General features: G+C 35.0%; 1 protein-coding gene across 2 annotated transcripts in view; it reads left to right on the top strand.

Annotated features, from left to right (window-relative positions):
• Pals1 (protein associated with LIN7 1, MAGUK p55 family member) overlaps window positions 1-16221 on the top strand; it is a 70879-nt gene that overhangs the window by 18516 nt on the left and 36142 nt on the right. The window contains exon 3 of one of the 2 annotated variants that reach the window (XM_063241482.1): window positions 1681-1968. In XM_063241482.1, the coding sequence (XP_063097552.1) occupies window positions 1704-1968 (265 nt within the window). In that variant the 5' untranslated portion in view covers window positions 1681-1703. Of the gene's footprint in view, window positions 1-1573; window positions 1969-16221 lie in introns of those variants that run through there. The other variant, XM_063241481.1, reaches the window with a different exon arrangement.

Below are 16221 nucleotides of genomic sequence, written 5' to 3'. Positions count from 1 at the left end.
TTTCCTGATTGTTGGCCTTAGTGATTTTTCCTAGTTGCCTAGGTTAATAAATTAAACACTTTATTTTCTGTTCTTATTATTACCATGGCCTGACATATGTGAAAGAAGATTGACTGGTATTAGGAATACTGCTTAAAAACCTGGTTTTTGCTTAGTTAGCATTGTGCTCTAACCAAGCTTACTTACTGAAATGAAACTCAGTTCAAGGAGGTAGTAGGTGTATTATTGTAAATATTTTTAAAGCCTTGAACTTAAGAAGATTAATTAGATTTCATGTGTGGGTTTATGCACGTATAAACAATCTGCCCATTTATGCCTGAGAAATGGCTTGATGAAAATCCAATATTATTCAATAAAACATTTTTGTGTCAAATGTGCTGGAAGATTTTAAAATAGAATCAAGTTATTTCTTCATTTTTTTAACTTGTTTACCTTGTCTTATAATTTAGGGTAATCCTATGAATAAATAGTGAGTATATTTGAGGTTCAGAGAGAGAAACTTAAATTATGAAGCTCCAAGATAGTGATGGTGAACCTTTTGGAGCTTTCAATGGTACAGCCAGCCTACTGCGGCACGGGTACTATAGGCTCGCCACCACTGCTCTAGGCAAAGTGGTAGTGTCAAAATGAAAATTCAATTTTCTAGTCTCTAAATCCAGTGTTACTTTTGCTATATAGCAGACTTTTAAAAAATTTTAAGTGGTACTGAGCACTACCATTTTTCTCTAAATGTGAATCCTCATAAAAGAAGAATTACTCAATTTTTTATAAATGTAATCAATTATGAAGACATTGATTGCTTCCTTTGCTTTTTTCTCATTCAGTATGGTTTTATCTTTAGATAACTTTGCAGCTAATCTTAAGTTTCTTCTTTAGGCATTTCTTTATCACAACACCCTTCCACCCTGAGTTAATTTTCCCAGAGAACTGTCTGTGGTTTGAGCAACCAGTATGGCTTGCTATATGTCAAAATGCCATTTATTGCTTTTTAGCAATTAATTCATTAGTCCCATGTGTATTAGTTGAGTATGAAATATTATGTTGGTGTAACTTTAAAAAGATACTTTTTTGTATTTCTTTAAAATTTTTTTTTATTTTAAACACCGTTTAAACTTTTAAGTGATTTTACTCTTCACAAAATTAGTAGCCAGAATTTTTTACTTTTCCACTTTGCTAAACTTCCCACTGTATTATTTTTTTTAACTATAGAATTAAATATTATGCTTCAGATTCTTGGGCAATGACTTCTTTTGGAAACACCTTGATTCCCTCAGGATTATCTATAAAATGAAAAGAATGTTCAATCTAAATAGAAAAATATTACTGTATATTTATTAGATATTTTCTGTGTTGTGTTGAGATTGGAAGTGGGCTATGTAAAGTCTACTTTTATACTGTTAATTCTTACATTTTTTTCCCCTATCTTTCCCCTTAGATTTCCCTCGTGGATATTTTTCATAGCATTATTATGTGATGTGAGAAGGTTTTTTTTTTTTTTTTTCTTTTTGAAGTAAACATGGATTTTATACTACAGAATCAAGAAAATTGGCATTATACGAAAAATTGATTTTAAAAAGTGGTACAGGTTTTTATAGATAACCATGACAACATCCTATATGAATGGGCATGTTACAGAGGAATCAGACAGCGAAGTAAAAAATGTTGATCTTGCATCACCAGAGGAACCTCGGAAGCACCGAGAGATGGCTGTCGACTGCCCTGGAGATTTGGGCACCAGGATGATGCCAGTACGACGAAGTGCACAGTTGGAGCGCATTCGTCAGCAACAGGAGGACATGAGACGTAGGCGAGAGGAGGAGGGGAAAAAGCAAGAACTGGACCTTAATTCTTCCATGAGACTTAAGAAACTAGCCCAAATTCCTCCAAAGACTGGAATAGATAATCCCATATTTGATACAGAAGAAGGCATTGTCTTAGAAAGTCCTCATTATGCTGTGAAAATATTAGGTAAGTAAAAATAGCGGAATAATAAAATGTTTTTGTATTATGTATGCTTTAATATAAAACAAATCTGTGGGAAGGAATAGGGGCTTAAGAATGTAAGTAATAGTAATTTGGATTATTTTCTTGGAAAAGCCCTAACATGATCATTCTTTAGCTACATAAGAGCAAAAATGCGTAACTTAAATGTTTCAACCTGTTTTTAGGTACAAAAGTTTTACCTGTGGGTTAACATTTAAAGTTTTGATTCTTTTTTTATGTCACTCATAAACTTTTATGTCAGATGTTGAAAAGCAGTTTTCATATTTCGAGTTTCCCTAGTGTGTAAAGTAGTAGTGAAATTAATAACTGCAGCTTAAAATCTATTTTATATCCTTGATAACTGTCAGTAACATAAACAGATGGTATTCATATGGAATCCTACATATAAAATATGGCTGAAAATTCCATACACTATCCAAGCTGTTAAAAATATTTAAAGTAGTCATGTAAGTTTTATTTATTTTTTGTATGAAAGAGATCTGTGACCAGATAACTTCACTGGTGAATAAGTTAAACAACTCCTCACTACAGGGCTTCTTTAATCCGTTATGTTACTAGGCAGTTTGAATCTAATGAGATTGATCGATGTGGAATACATGTACCCATACTTAGAGTATTTGAGCCTTGAGTTTTCTGCACGTGCTAGTATTCCCTGCATGAATGTTAGAAGAATATAGAAGTCAGTTTAAGAAATGATGAATTTGTGCTGTCCTTAAAACTAGACTAACTCAAGTGAAGTGTTTTTAATTTTTAAATGATATAATGGGTTTTTTTAAGATGTGAAAAAAGAGATACTTGCACTTTTTTACAAGAGTTTTTGTTGTCATTGTTATTTGGCTATTCACTTGTCTCTGTTGAACCCTGTACTGGGTACTTTAACAAATACTAGTCTCTGTAGTAATACTCAAAATAATCCTGTGAGCTAGAACTATTTGGGAGATAAAGAAGTTAAACTTCCCTTTCCTTTCCTCCCCTCCCTCCCCTCCCCTTCTCTTGGAATGGAAACTCAGGATTTCACACATACTAGGCAAGTGCCGTACCACTGAGTGATATCCCAGGCACTGCTCTTTCTTAAAGGACAGCTGTATTTCTTACACTTTGTAATCCCCAGTGGTTCTCATAAATACTTTCGTTTTGTCTTTGAACTCAAGGCTTTTTTACGTATTTTAAGGTAATTTGAAACATGGTACTAAGTATTTGTAATTCTTTATTGGAGAGAAGATTTAATATTTTGAGAAATGATAGATTTAATGCAAATGCCTGTGAATTATAAAAAATACAAAAAACTAGCACAAGTTGTAGATTGTCAGTTGTAGACCCAGTTTTTAGATATATTCAGTGTTGTTTTCATTTAAAATTAAATGTAGTAGCTTTTTACTTTTTTTTTCCTTATAATCTGCTAACACATCAGAGCACAACAGAAGTACTCCCTTAAAATTGTATGCGCCTCCTTGCCAGTATTTGATTAATACACACTTGACCGGGGACAACGTCTTAGTCTTTTTTACAGCCAGAAACAGCAACTTTATTTTAAATGAGGGAAGGATGGGACGACTGATTTATTTCTTGGAGAGGTAGTCTTCGGTTTTCAAATAATACATCATTTATCTGTGAGTAAATAGAGTATTATAAGAATTTTGAATGTCATTGTAAAGATTACTTTATCTGAGTGGTTTTTAAAAATTAAAAGTATTTATAAGTGTGGCAGTGTATGATAATAAAAGTACAGGGATAGAATTGACAGAAAATACTCAGAAGTAACTAAGTTTTGTTTAAAAGCCATTATAATGTAAAAATTTAAAAATAGTGACTTGAGAATTTAATTTCAAATAAATGATTAATGCTAACATTATAAATTATAAACATTGTAATACACTAAGGAGGCGTCCTTAAAATTGGTGTAAGATTTAAATCCTGCTTTGTTCTAAAGTATCTTTGTTCTCTTTCATATCAAAGCAAACTGCCTTATAAGAGAAATTCTGAGGAAAGAACAATGTAGGTTGTAGTGGGATAAGATAGAATAGGGCAATTTTCAAATATTTCTGGTTATAGATTTAACTGTTTTTGTTTTTGTGTTTACAGATAAGTAATTTGGGGCCAACGATGTATACAAATATAGTAGTCAGTTTTTAAAGGGAATAAGCCAGTCATCTATCATATATGTGACTAGGTAATTGTTACACCTTTGAAGAAACATTAGGATGGGGTACATATACTCATGGAGTGAACTGTTTTGTGGTTAATAAGATGACCTGAAATTTGTAGTTAGGAGCTTTCTTACTTGTACCAGATACTTTAGTATAAAGAAAATAAAAAGACACAGGAGAAAGAAACTAGGGTGAATAATTCAAAAGAATGAAATATTTTCATAATATAAATAATAGCATGTTTCAGTCTTGACTGTTTGTACATTTTTTGCCAAATGTCTCTAAATATATACACTGTTAAATAAGAGTATTGACATTGTACTTTATTTTAAAGTAAAACATCTCTTCAGAATTTCTTTCTGCTGCTGACTTTTTTTTTGTCTTTTTCTTTTTATCGGTACCGGGGATCGAACTCGCGACTGCCTGCTTGCAAGGCAGGCACTTATGCCGCTGAGCTAAACCCCCAGCCCCCAATGCTGCTGACTTTTGTGTGACCATGGGATATACTGTGATTTGTCTGATTGTGATAAAATTAAAGTGAGCAAGCAAAATTTCAAGGCCATTAAATCTTGAGTTTTATATTAGCTTACTTCTTAGAAGTTAATGATTTTCACTACCAAATTTTTACTTAACTGCTATAATACTTACAAGCAAACTTTCTTAGCCATTTCTTCAGGGACTTTTTTTCCTGTAAGTGAAATGATTAGATTATTGGTGTTAGGTTTAGCATTTAAAGTGTTCAGACCATTTGAGAACTTTCTGGTTTGGCCACATTACTAAAATTATAGCTAACCTAAAGGGTAGATTGAAAAATTTATTGAAAATATATTTGTAGTCATGTAAATTTTGGTTATTAAATACACATTTGTTTACTAAAAATAATTAGCTGCTACATTGTTCTGTTTTTGCCACAGTGTATCAGAATACACTGTATCAGACTTAATTTCACTTATTAGATAATAATTTTTAGATTTGCTTATTTATGGCATGTTAAAATGCTTGACATAGTTGCATATTGAAAATTGTAGGGTTGTCAGGATCAAAACTGAGTTCTAGTACTTCTTATTGTCACTTAATTGCTGTTGGCTTTAGGCAAGTTACTTTTTCTGAACCTTAGTTTTGGGATTATTTTGACAATCAAATTTAAAAATGTAGGTTTGAAAAAATTTTATTGATTGATTGATTGTGGTTTTGGGGAATGAATTCAGGCCTCATAAATGCTAAGCAAGTATTCTATCACTGAGTTACAGCCCTAGAACTAAAAATAGATTTTTATAAGAACCAGAAGGTATCTAAGAGCATCTAATGAGCTAGTGGGTATGCTTTTGTGACTAGCTTCTTTTCACTTAGCATTATGCTTCAGGGGTTCATCCATTATGATGTATCAGTGCTTTATCCCTATTTATAGCTGAGCGATCTAGTGTGTGAATATGTCATATTCTCTGTTGAACCATTTGCGTTATTCCTTTCTTTTGGCGTTGTAAAATATTGATATGAGGAACATTTGTGTTCAGGCATTTGTTTGAATATGTTTTCTGTTGTTGTTGTTTTTTGTTTGGTTTGGTTTGGTTTGGTTTTGGTTTTGGATTTTTTTGGTACCAGGAATCAAACTCAGTATCTCAGGCTCCCCAGGCAGGCGCCATGCCGCTGAGCCAAATTCTCTGACCTTCAGTTCTTTTTTAATCTGTACCTAGGAGTGCAATTCTTGGGTCTTCTATAATTTTATGTTTCATATATTAAAGAACTGCCATAGTCTTTTCCATGGTGACTCTGCTGCCCAACGTTGACACCATGTGTGAAGGTTCTAGTTTCTCTGTGTGCATGCCACTACTGTCTTTTTAATTTTAGCCTTTCTGTTAACCAGTAATATTTTATAAACAGACTACTACAGAAAATATTAATGTATTGCACAGGTATAAATATTGTGTTAAGGAATAAAGTATATATTTTTAATATATATGTTTATATGTTAAAGTATATATTTTTAATAATATGTTAGTCAAATCCCTGTAATTAATAGAAAGTGGCAAAGACTTTAGGTGGGTTATCTAGCGATATAATATGACTTTTAAAATGTGATCAAGCCACTGCTAAGACTCAAGCATTTTAACTTCAGATTTGGAACTTTTTTTATTGTCTTTCACCAGGTGTCTTTCAGTTTTGTTTAGGAAAAAAATCATGAAGCCGATAAGAAGTAACTTCAAGACAATTTTCTTTTGTCTTACTACATGTAGGAGTAAGATTTTTACTTCATTGTGTCTCAACTACTGTCATTCATATGCTTACAGAGTTTGAAGTTTTTTGGGGGTGGATTGGTTTTATTTTTATTGTGCTAGGAACCTGTCCCAGACTGCCTTGCACATATTGGGCAAGTGCTGTATCATTGAGCTAAAAGCACCAGCACTAATACCTGTTTTTAATTCATTAACCACTAATTAACACTTAGGATCTTTCATGAGTTTCTGGTTACTTTTGACAAATTCGTGTTGACATAGACTACTAAAAACTAGATTTGAACTGTATGTTCTTCAGCTTACAAAAGAATTAGACCAGTGGTGGAGCACTAGTTTAGAGTGACAGGCATGTTTGCATGCACATGTGCGTGTGCACACACACACAAACACACACACACATATGCTGGGCAGGGGTTGTGGAAAAGGAGACTATTCTTTATTTAAAGAAAGAAGTCTTGATGCTGAAGTAGAAGACTAGAGAAACTTCTCTTGTGGCATAAATTAGAGCAGTAACTACAAATAAAGCTAATTCAGAGTAGATGGCTGATGCTTTGAAACATCTCCAGTGTTGGAGATTTTTTAGGTTCCTTAGGTAATTTTAGTTTTTACCTTTATAGTTAAAAATATTCTTGGAATGGGGATATAGCTCAGTGTTACAAGCACTTTCCTGGAAAGCACAAGTCTTTTTTTTTTTTTTTTTTTTTAAAGAAAAGGAAACAAAAGAATACATGGAGATAAAAAAGGGTAGAAATAATACAAACTTACAGAAGAACAAACGGTAAGAAATTGCTGGTTGATAAGTTACACATTGTCATCTTAGAAATAGCTGTTCATGTTATAGAATTAAAGTATTTAGAATGACATTCATAAAGTGACACTACAAACCCTTCTGCTCTATGATCGAACAAGAGCTCAGTAATATGGTTATCAGTCCTACACATTTGTTTTACATCTCAAAAAGGGTAAGATTAAACATATCAAAACAGAACAAAGCAGTTAAAAAAACAATTTAAAGAAATACAGATTTCGCAGCAAGCCCACTGGAGATCTTCATTGTCTATCTAATTGTCTCTAGTTTCTTACAAATAGTTGTCCCCATCTTTACCCACCTTGTATACTTATTGTATATTATAGAACTAATCAAATCATTGGAGGCTTTTTAGAGTCCTCAAGTTCCAAATTAGGGAAGACAATAGTAACTACCATTGCATCTCTCATTCTCTTTGTGATAGCTGTCCCCATCTCTACATATGCTGAAATTGAACTTAAGAAACCAGTCCAATGTCATTCTAATCAGTGAACAATAGTATTGCTAGAATTTCTATCATAATGCTACAAAATTAGCCTCGGGTTTCTTAGCGTCTCTTCCTCAGAGTATCTGTTCATTACATCTTGCATTATATAATCTGTTCCCGTAGAAAGCACAAGTCTTAAATTTAGTTCCCAGCACCAGAAAAATAAAATTCTCCCATATAGTTGGCCAGAGCCTTAAGTATTTGGAAAATTAAATTTTCAGATACAGTAATTCTTGGTAGTTGCTATCCATTGCTTGTTTTTGTTTTTTTGGAGGTGGGGTTCTGGGAATTGAACTCAGGACCTTATGCTTGAGAGGCAGGTGCTGCACCACTGACCTAAAGTCCCCAGCCCCCTGTTGCTTTTTTTTGGTTTTTTTTTTGGTCTTTTTCATTTGTATTCGTACCAGGCATGGAACTCACGACAGCCCGCTTGCAAGGCAGGTGCCTATACCACTGAGCTAAATCCCCAGCCCCCGCTGTTGCTTTTTTAAAACTCTTCGTTATTTTATGTTTTAGACTCTCAGGAAAGGGACAAGGCTGGGGTGGAAGGGTTGTGGGCCTATATATATTTGAATTTACCTGATTAATCATATCTTAAAGCCAATATAATCCATTTTTTAAAGATTATATTTCTTTTTAATGTACATATAGTAATTAAGATTTAAGTAGTGTATGAATTGTTAAAGATGATGGCGGGAACTTTAAGCAGTTTCTTTTGAAAATAAATTAAGAACAAGTAGATCAGGGGCTGGGGATTTAGCTCAGCGGCATAAGTACCTGCCTTGTAAGCAGGCAGTCATGAGTTTGATCCCTGGTACCGAAAAAGACGAAAAAAAAAAAAAAAACCAAGTAGATCAAACTAGAGGACAAGGAATTTAAACTAAAAATAAAGAATTTTGTTGTAGGAAAGTTTATACAAGAGGACTGCTTGTTCTGGGCTGGATCTTGTCTCAAAATAGAAAGGGCTGGTGATGCAGCTTAGTAGTAGAGCACATGCATAGCACGTGCAAACCCTGGGTTCACTCGCCAGCATGGGGCAGAGGCTCTCTAATATTTACTTAATTTTCTCCATCTTTAGAAATTTGATTTCTTGCATTTGTTTGGCTTGCTTGTTTGGTTTTTTGAGACAAGATCTCATCATGTAGTCTGGTTTGGCCTCAAACTTGCAGTGGTTTTCCTGCCTCAGTCTCCTAAATGCAGGGATTCCAGGTGTGAGCCACCACACCTAGCCTGGTTTATATTTTAATTGGGAAAAGTTTCTCAAGGTTTTTATGAGAATTGGATAATACATAAATAATATAATGTTGTTCCGTTGTGCTAATGTGCAAGTGATCTCAAGTTAGTATGATACTGTTGACTAACAACATACTGTACCTGGAGTTTCAGTGAAAATTGTTTTTATTATTTGAGGAACAAAAACATAAATGTGGTTTCATAGAGGTGAATGAAAGTTGTAAAAGATAACTAACTTAGAACAAATTTACATTGGTCTTAATGTTTACCTAAGAAATTCGAACTTTATTCTCAGTATAAATTTGTTGGTGTTTCTAGAGTTGATAGTGGTTCTCAAGTTCTCCCATTTGCCCATTATTTATATTTGAATGTAGCTAGTAGTTCATCAGCCTCTTTGGGAATCAGCTATATTATTATTTTGCTTGACCTCTTATTCCTATGAATATTTCTTACTTCCAGGCTTCCCGAGTGCAAGGGATTTCCAGCTTTATTTTTTGTCTGGAGACAAAGTGTCACTATGTAGTTCAGGTTGGCCTTGAATTCCCTATGTAGCCCAGGCTGGCCTAAAACTTGTGGTGCTCTTCCTGCCTCAGCCTCCCAAATGCTGAGATTACAGGCCTGCACCACCACACCTGGCTCCAGCTTTATTCTTAACATGTTTTTACCCCCTCTGGGTTTTAAACTGTCCTAGATGGTCTTTATAGCTTTGGACTTATAAACACATTGACCGGGTTTCATTTTTCTCTTGAAATTGTATTTCTTACCTTACTTCCTGTCAACACAAGAAGCACTTTTTTCTTAGAACTTCAAAGTATCCCTTTTTTTTCGACAGTCTTACTATGTAGCCCAGAGTGGCCTTGAACTTGTGATCCTCCTGGTTCAGCCTCCCAAGTACTGGAATTGCAGGCATGTACCTCCAGACCAGACCAAGTTGTCCATTTTGAACTGAACACAAGATTTCTTATTTCTTGTCTGAATAATATCTCAACTCTCCAGAAGTCTGAAATAAAGTCATTGATCTTAGGCTTTATCTCAGTGAGCATTCCTAGTTTAGATTAGTCTACTTCACTTGCCCTACTTCTTGCTGGCTTGTGACTGTAGCGTTTGACTTATATTTAAATGAAATATTGTAATATTTTAAATATGTAAAGCAAGAACATAATAGACAATTACCATGAATGAAATTGAGGGGCCAGGGACATAGCTCAGTGGCTCAGAGGCATAGCACCTGCCAGGCAAGCACGATATCATGAGTTTGTACCCCCTCCAAAGAAGGATGAAATAGAGTTAAGTATAAAAAGTAGACCCAAACCTGGCGTGGTTGCACAAGCTTATAATCCTAGCACACAGAAGGTTCAGGCAGGAGAATTGTCACAAATTTGAGGCCATCCTGGGCTAAAGAGAATGAGACTATCCTGAGACCCAGTCTTTAAAACCAAATTTGAGACCATCCTGAGACCCAGTCTTTAAAACCAAATTTGAGACCATCCTGACACCCAGGCTTTAAAACCAAAATAGTGGTGCACACTTATAATCTCAGCACTCAGGAGGCTGAAGCAGGAGGATTGAGGCTGAAAACAAGCCTGGACTGCATAATGAAACCCTGTTGCAAAAAGACAGTACATATATACATTCTTGCGTACATGCTTGCATACATACATATTTTTTAAAAAGACTCAAGGACTCAGTATAATAAGTATGCTTATAGTAGATATGAATACTTTAATATAGTTTTAAAATATCTTAAAATAGTATCAAATGGTGTAATAATTTATGTTAATGTATTGTAAATGATTCTCAAAGAAATGGGTATATTTTAGTCAATTTAAAATACTATCATTAAGGAAGACACTGGAGACTCTGGTTGTGTTTAAGGCTGAAGTGTTGGCCATACATGTCTTAAATTTCCCTAGGGAATTTTCATAAGCGACTATGATTAAAAGCCATTGTTCTGATACAATAAGAAAAAAATGAAATTTGGTATATTCTCCTTAAGACTGTGGGAACTATCCCTGTATTCAATGTAATTGAGTTATTAAGTAGTTATTAATTTGGAAGGAAAAAATAGTCGAAAGAAGAAATACAAATGGCTGTATCTTGTAAAAATACATTTAACTGGTCATAAAAAAATTTAAAAATTGATAATGCTTTGAACTGTTTGTGAAAATAGGCAGCCACAGTCCTTGTTAATAGGCATATGAGTTGATACAGTTCTGGAAGGCAGTTCGTCAACATGTATCACAGTCTTAAATACTTTTATTTGGTTAATCTTATCCTGGGGATTTATTTTAAGGATTTATTGGAAAGCATTCGATTATAAAATCATGCTTACAGTGTTGTCTGTGCTCTGATTGCATTTTAAAAACCCTTAAAAGGGGATGAAAAAAATTAAGATGTGTTATGTATGTGTACTGACTCCCCACGAGGAATATAATCTTTATCTGCTGCAAACATGTACCAATAAAAATAAAAATATAATAAAATTTTTAAACTCTAAAACCTCTATGTTAGCTTAAACAATACCAGTGATTTACCAATAAAAGAAACTGGTTTTCGTTAAAAAATTCCAGCCTCCTTGAAGATAAAGAGACCTACGAGGGAGGCAGTTACCTCTGGGATTAAGGTTGCTTATTAATTTTAGTCAGTGATGAGAGCTGAAGCTCCAGATATTTTTCATTTCTCTCAATCCAGATTGAACCACTTTTTGACAATTACTAAAAATTTTAGTAGGAATTTCTCTCTCAGATAAGATTGTAGCCTGTTTCCCTGTTTTGCTCTAATGAGAAAAAATTTCAAAACATAATAATTAGGGGATAACAATAGTATATGCTTTGCATATTCTTACCTTCAAATCAGTTACTTAAAGTACAAGACAATCCTTTTTTAACTTGGCTTTTTTGAGACTCACCATGTGGTTCAGGCTGGCCTTGAACTTGCGGCAGTCCTCCTGCTTCAGGCTATTGTAGACTGTTGGGATAATAGGCATGCACCACCAAGCCTGGCTTTCTAATGAAACTGTAAAGCTATTGAATTCTGTATACTTTTAGGGGATTGTCTGATAACTTCTTCCAATTTGATAGAATCTGGCATTCTTTGTATTTTCTGTCTGCTCTTCTAGCTATCATATTAGCTTATGAGTGGTTACAGCTGTCCTTCAGGTATCACCTACTTCTTGATAACAGCTTCTTAGGCCATCCTGATGGCAGTTTTGACTTTCTGATTTCCTTTCCAGTTTTGTTGATCTTTGTACTATTGATAACTGTGTCATTCATAGTTAATTTTAAAAGTCAGTAGATGTTTTTTAAAGTGCTAACTTTTAATTGTAATGCTCCTGCACAAACAAATCTGTTGGAGAGTAGGAAAGAGACTAGTAGTGGTTCTGAACTATTTCTGAATAACTATTTTCCCCTCAAAAAAATACATGTAGTAGTTCGGGTGTGGTAATGCATGTCTGTAATCCCAGAACTTGGGAAGCTGAGGCAGGACGATTTATGGTGTTCAAGGACAGCCTGAACTGCATTGTGAAACCCTGTCTCAAAAAGACCAACAAAAGCATATACTGTGTATGCATACTAATAAGCACAATATACAATGGCAGTGCTTCCATTGCAGTTTTAGGAGATACATACTCATTAGTTTTATGGCTGGAATGATGAATATTGGGGAAAATATTGCTAATAAGATATGAATTAATGTAAACTTCCTAGAAATCTATTTGGCTTTTTTAAAATTTTATTTAAAGACTAAACAAAACAGAAAATGGGTAGAAATAGTACGTACGTTCAAAGGAAAAATAAACAGTAAGAAATCACTAGTTGATGTTTACAAACTGTCCTCTTACAAATAGTTGTTCAAGATACAAAATGGAACATACAAAGTGAGAATTAAAACAGCAAGACTGCAAACAGTTCTGTTCAACTATCCAACAAAAACTTAGAAATATGGTTATCAATCTTACACACTTAAACATACATGCAGTTATGCATATCTTCATTTATGTTGAGATTAAACAAACTAAAGCAGGCTAAAATCATTCTGAACAAAGAATAATAGTATTGCTGGATTTTATATCATGACACTCCGGGATCAACACTGGGTACTTTAGTATCTTTTTCTTCAAAGTATTTGTTCATTTCATCATGTGTCATAAGATCAGTTCTCATAAACTCTTTATAGGTTCTACACATGCATGAGTCTTAACATGTATTTCTATCCTTTTTATATTAGAGGGAGAAACAAAATAAAGCAAGACAAAACAAAACATATTCCTATTATCACAAGAAACGAAAAAGACATATAAGACCATTGTACAGAGTTCTGCCATAGTTCCTGTGTTGTCTCTTGTTATCTTCAATAGAGTTGGCTATATCATCAGACATAGTATAATTGAATATATCAGTACATAACAGTATTAATAAAAACACAACTTTGTATATAGTATAAAACTTCAAAAACAGGCATCCATAATCAAACCAGAATGTGTATTGTAGAGTCTTGACATCTTCAGTGTAGTTGCCTATACTCTCAGACTTGATACTATCAATCATAACAGTTTTGAATAAAATCTGTCGATAACAAACAGCAATCAAACCAGATTTAACTAAGATCAATCATGATAAAACAGTATAAGTCATACAGGGCTACAGATTAAGTAAATAGAAAATTAAAGATGATTACTGTGCTATATTCTGATGTTTTTGGGATAGCTCTCTGTGCCCTGAAATCTAATACAAGTAGACAAACTGGGACAGAATAAAATCTATCTAAGCAGAGTAGTGCGAGTAATGTGGGTTTTAAATCCTGATGCACTATTAACAATATCTTCTGCCATCTTTTTTAAGAGTCTCCCTCCCCTTTCATTTCCCCAGGGTACCAAGACCCTTGGTTTTAAATTGGGGGGGGGGGCAACCTGCTATTTACCTAAGTGGTTCTGAACCTTCTCTCTCCTGGACTTGATTTCTAATCGTATTCCTTTACCTATTAAAGCCTGTCTTTCCAACCTATCCACAAACTGGTCTAGTTGCCCCTATTACTCTCTGGTTCTCTGTCACATAGAGCATTGTTTTCTCATATTTGATTTTCAGTCCATGTACTGTTTTTCATGTTAATTATATTTCCTAAAAATAGCATCTTGGTGGACCCTACCTCCTGATCTACTCCACATGTGGTTCTTTTTTTTTTTTAAATGTAGTATATCAAGACCATCTATATTAGATTTTATAACCAACCTTCTCTGCCTCATTTCTGTTATACTGTTTTTTGCTATCAGTTGTCTGCTGGTCTTCTTCATTCTGTTTTCTGCTCCATTCATTGAGGCCTCTTTGCCCCTGCTCCTGGAATCCTAGTACTTTTCTCTCTCTCTACAATGCCCTTCAGTAATATCTGTAGAGTTGGATTGGTGGTTGTGAATTTCCCAAGTTCTTTGTCTTGGAAGCATCTTGTTTCTCCATTAATTTCTAGAGACAGATTGTCAGAGTGTATCAGTCTGGGCTGGAGGTTATTTTCTTTCAGGGCTTGGAATATTTTGCTCTAGGCTCTTCGTGACTTGATGGTTTGTGTTGAGAAGTCTGTTGTGATTCTGATGGGCCTTCCTTTATAGATGATCTGTTTCTTGTCTCTAACAGCTTTTAATATTCTGTTCTTATATTGAATTTCTGGGATTTGGTTATTATATGCCTGGGTGTAGCTCTGTTTTGGTTGTTGGTGGCTGGAGTTCTGTATGCGTCATACATCTGCCTGTCATTTCCTTTTCCTATGTTTGGGAAGTTTTCCTTAATTATTTCTGTGAATAGCCTTTGTAGTTCCTTTGTTTGTACCCCTGCTTCTTCATTCACATTCTTTATTCTCCAGTTATAGATCCTCTTGTCTTCTTCTAGCTTTTGTATTGTTACTGCTTGTTTCCTTATTTTTAAAAAGTTTCTCCTTTCATAATCCCATATTGCAAACCTGTCTTCCAGTTTGGATAATCTATCCTTAGTTTCTTTCAAGCAGTTCTGCCATCTTTCCATAGAGTTGTTAATTTCCTGGTAACCTCTTTGAATCTGCTTCATGTATTGTATATTTTCTTTATATTCTTCATCATATAGTTCTGTCCTTTGAGTTCCTCCATTCTTCCGTCTGTATCTGCTTGAGAGCTGCTTAGCATCTCTTTTATTAGTCTTCTTATATCTTGCTTTACTTGGCTAAATATTTCCCTTTTAAACTTATCTATGAGGTTCCAAAGATATCTCTTTATGTCCATTGGTGCCGTGTCTGATATTGAATGTTTGCGGTCCTCATTCTCCTTTGTATTTACCTGTCCTGGGTCAATGTCCTCAGGGCTGGAACCTGGGGACTTATTCTTGTTGCTTCCTCTTCCCATCTTTTGTGTTTCTTCCAGGAGGCCCCAGTTTCTTTCTTTGTTGGTTACAGTTCTGCTGAAGCACACTGGCTAGGTGACCCTTCCACTGCAGTGTGCAAACAGGGGCAGTGTATGCTGGTCCCTCCCCTCCGGGTCAGTCAACTTGCTGAAGCCTTCACTGCCTTAGTGTGTGCTGCCACCGCCATAGGCAATTGATTTTGGATAACCAATTGGGTCTCAGCGAGGCCATGTGACCCAGGCAAAGCTCACCCCACCAATCCCGTTTGGGTAGGGAACAATTGACTGAAGTCACTGCTGCCCCTTGTTCTTGCCAGTCCTGCCTGGTCCCAAAATATCATCTGTTGGAGCCCCCTTCTCTGTGGAATGGTTTCATTCCCATCACTCACCACAGGTCGATGCAGGTTCCCTGCTAGCTCAGTCAGGTCTTTGTTCAGCTCGCCGACTCCTATCCTCAGTTCCAGTGAGTCGAAGTGGCGGGATATCCGATGGCTCAGTAAGTCACCGCTGCTTGGATTCAGGCCCTGCATCGGAAACACTGAACCTTCAGCTGTTTCAGTAGTAGCACTGGGACTGTATGTTTGATTGGTTCTTCTCACTTTAGTTTCTTCTTGGGACAAGACAATTCATCTCCCTCTGTTTGAGACTCCCCATGCTGTATTATGTTGAATTCTAAGTTGACTATCTCAGGGAGCCTCTGTAGCCTGCTGCTATCTATCAGCCATCTTTGCTTCTCTTATTTGACTTTTTAAAATGTCAGAATCTTATGTAAAAGTTGTGTTTCTAGGAATTAAGAAAACATCAGTCTCTTAAACAGATTTATATGCACCGATGATTACTATGTGCTGAAATATTTATTATTAACTTATAGTACCAAAACTAGAAGCAATTTAAATGTTGAACAGTGCATAGTGGTTATTGTAACTTATGGTTTAGCCATGTAAAGTGCT

This window comes from Cavia porcellus, unplaced genomic scaffold (genome assembly GCF_034190915.1).
Source record: "Cavia porcellus strain 051 isolate PalLab524CR breed Dunkin Hartley unplaced genomic scaffold, mCavPor4.1 scaffold_31, whole genome shotgun sequence".
Taxonomy (NCBI): Eukaryota; Metazoa; Chordata; class Mammalia; order Rodentia; family Caviidae; genus Cavia; species Cavia porcellus.
Note: the sequence above shows the minus strand (reverse complement) of the source record. Positions and strands in the feature narration are given on the sequence as shown.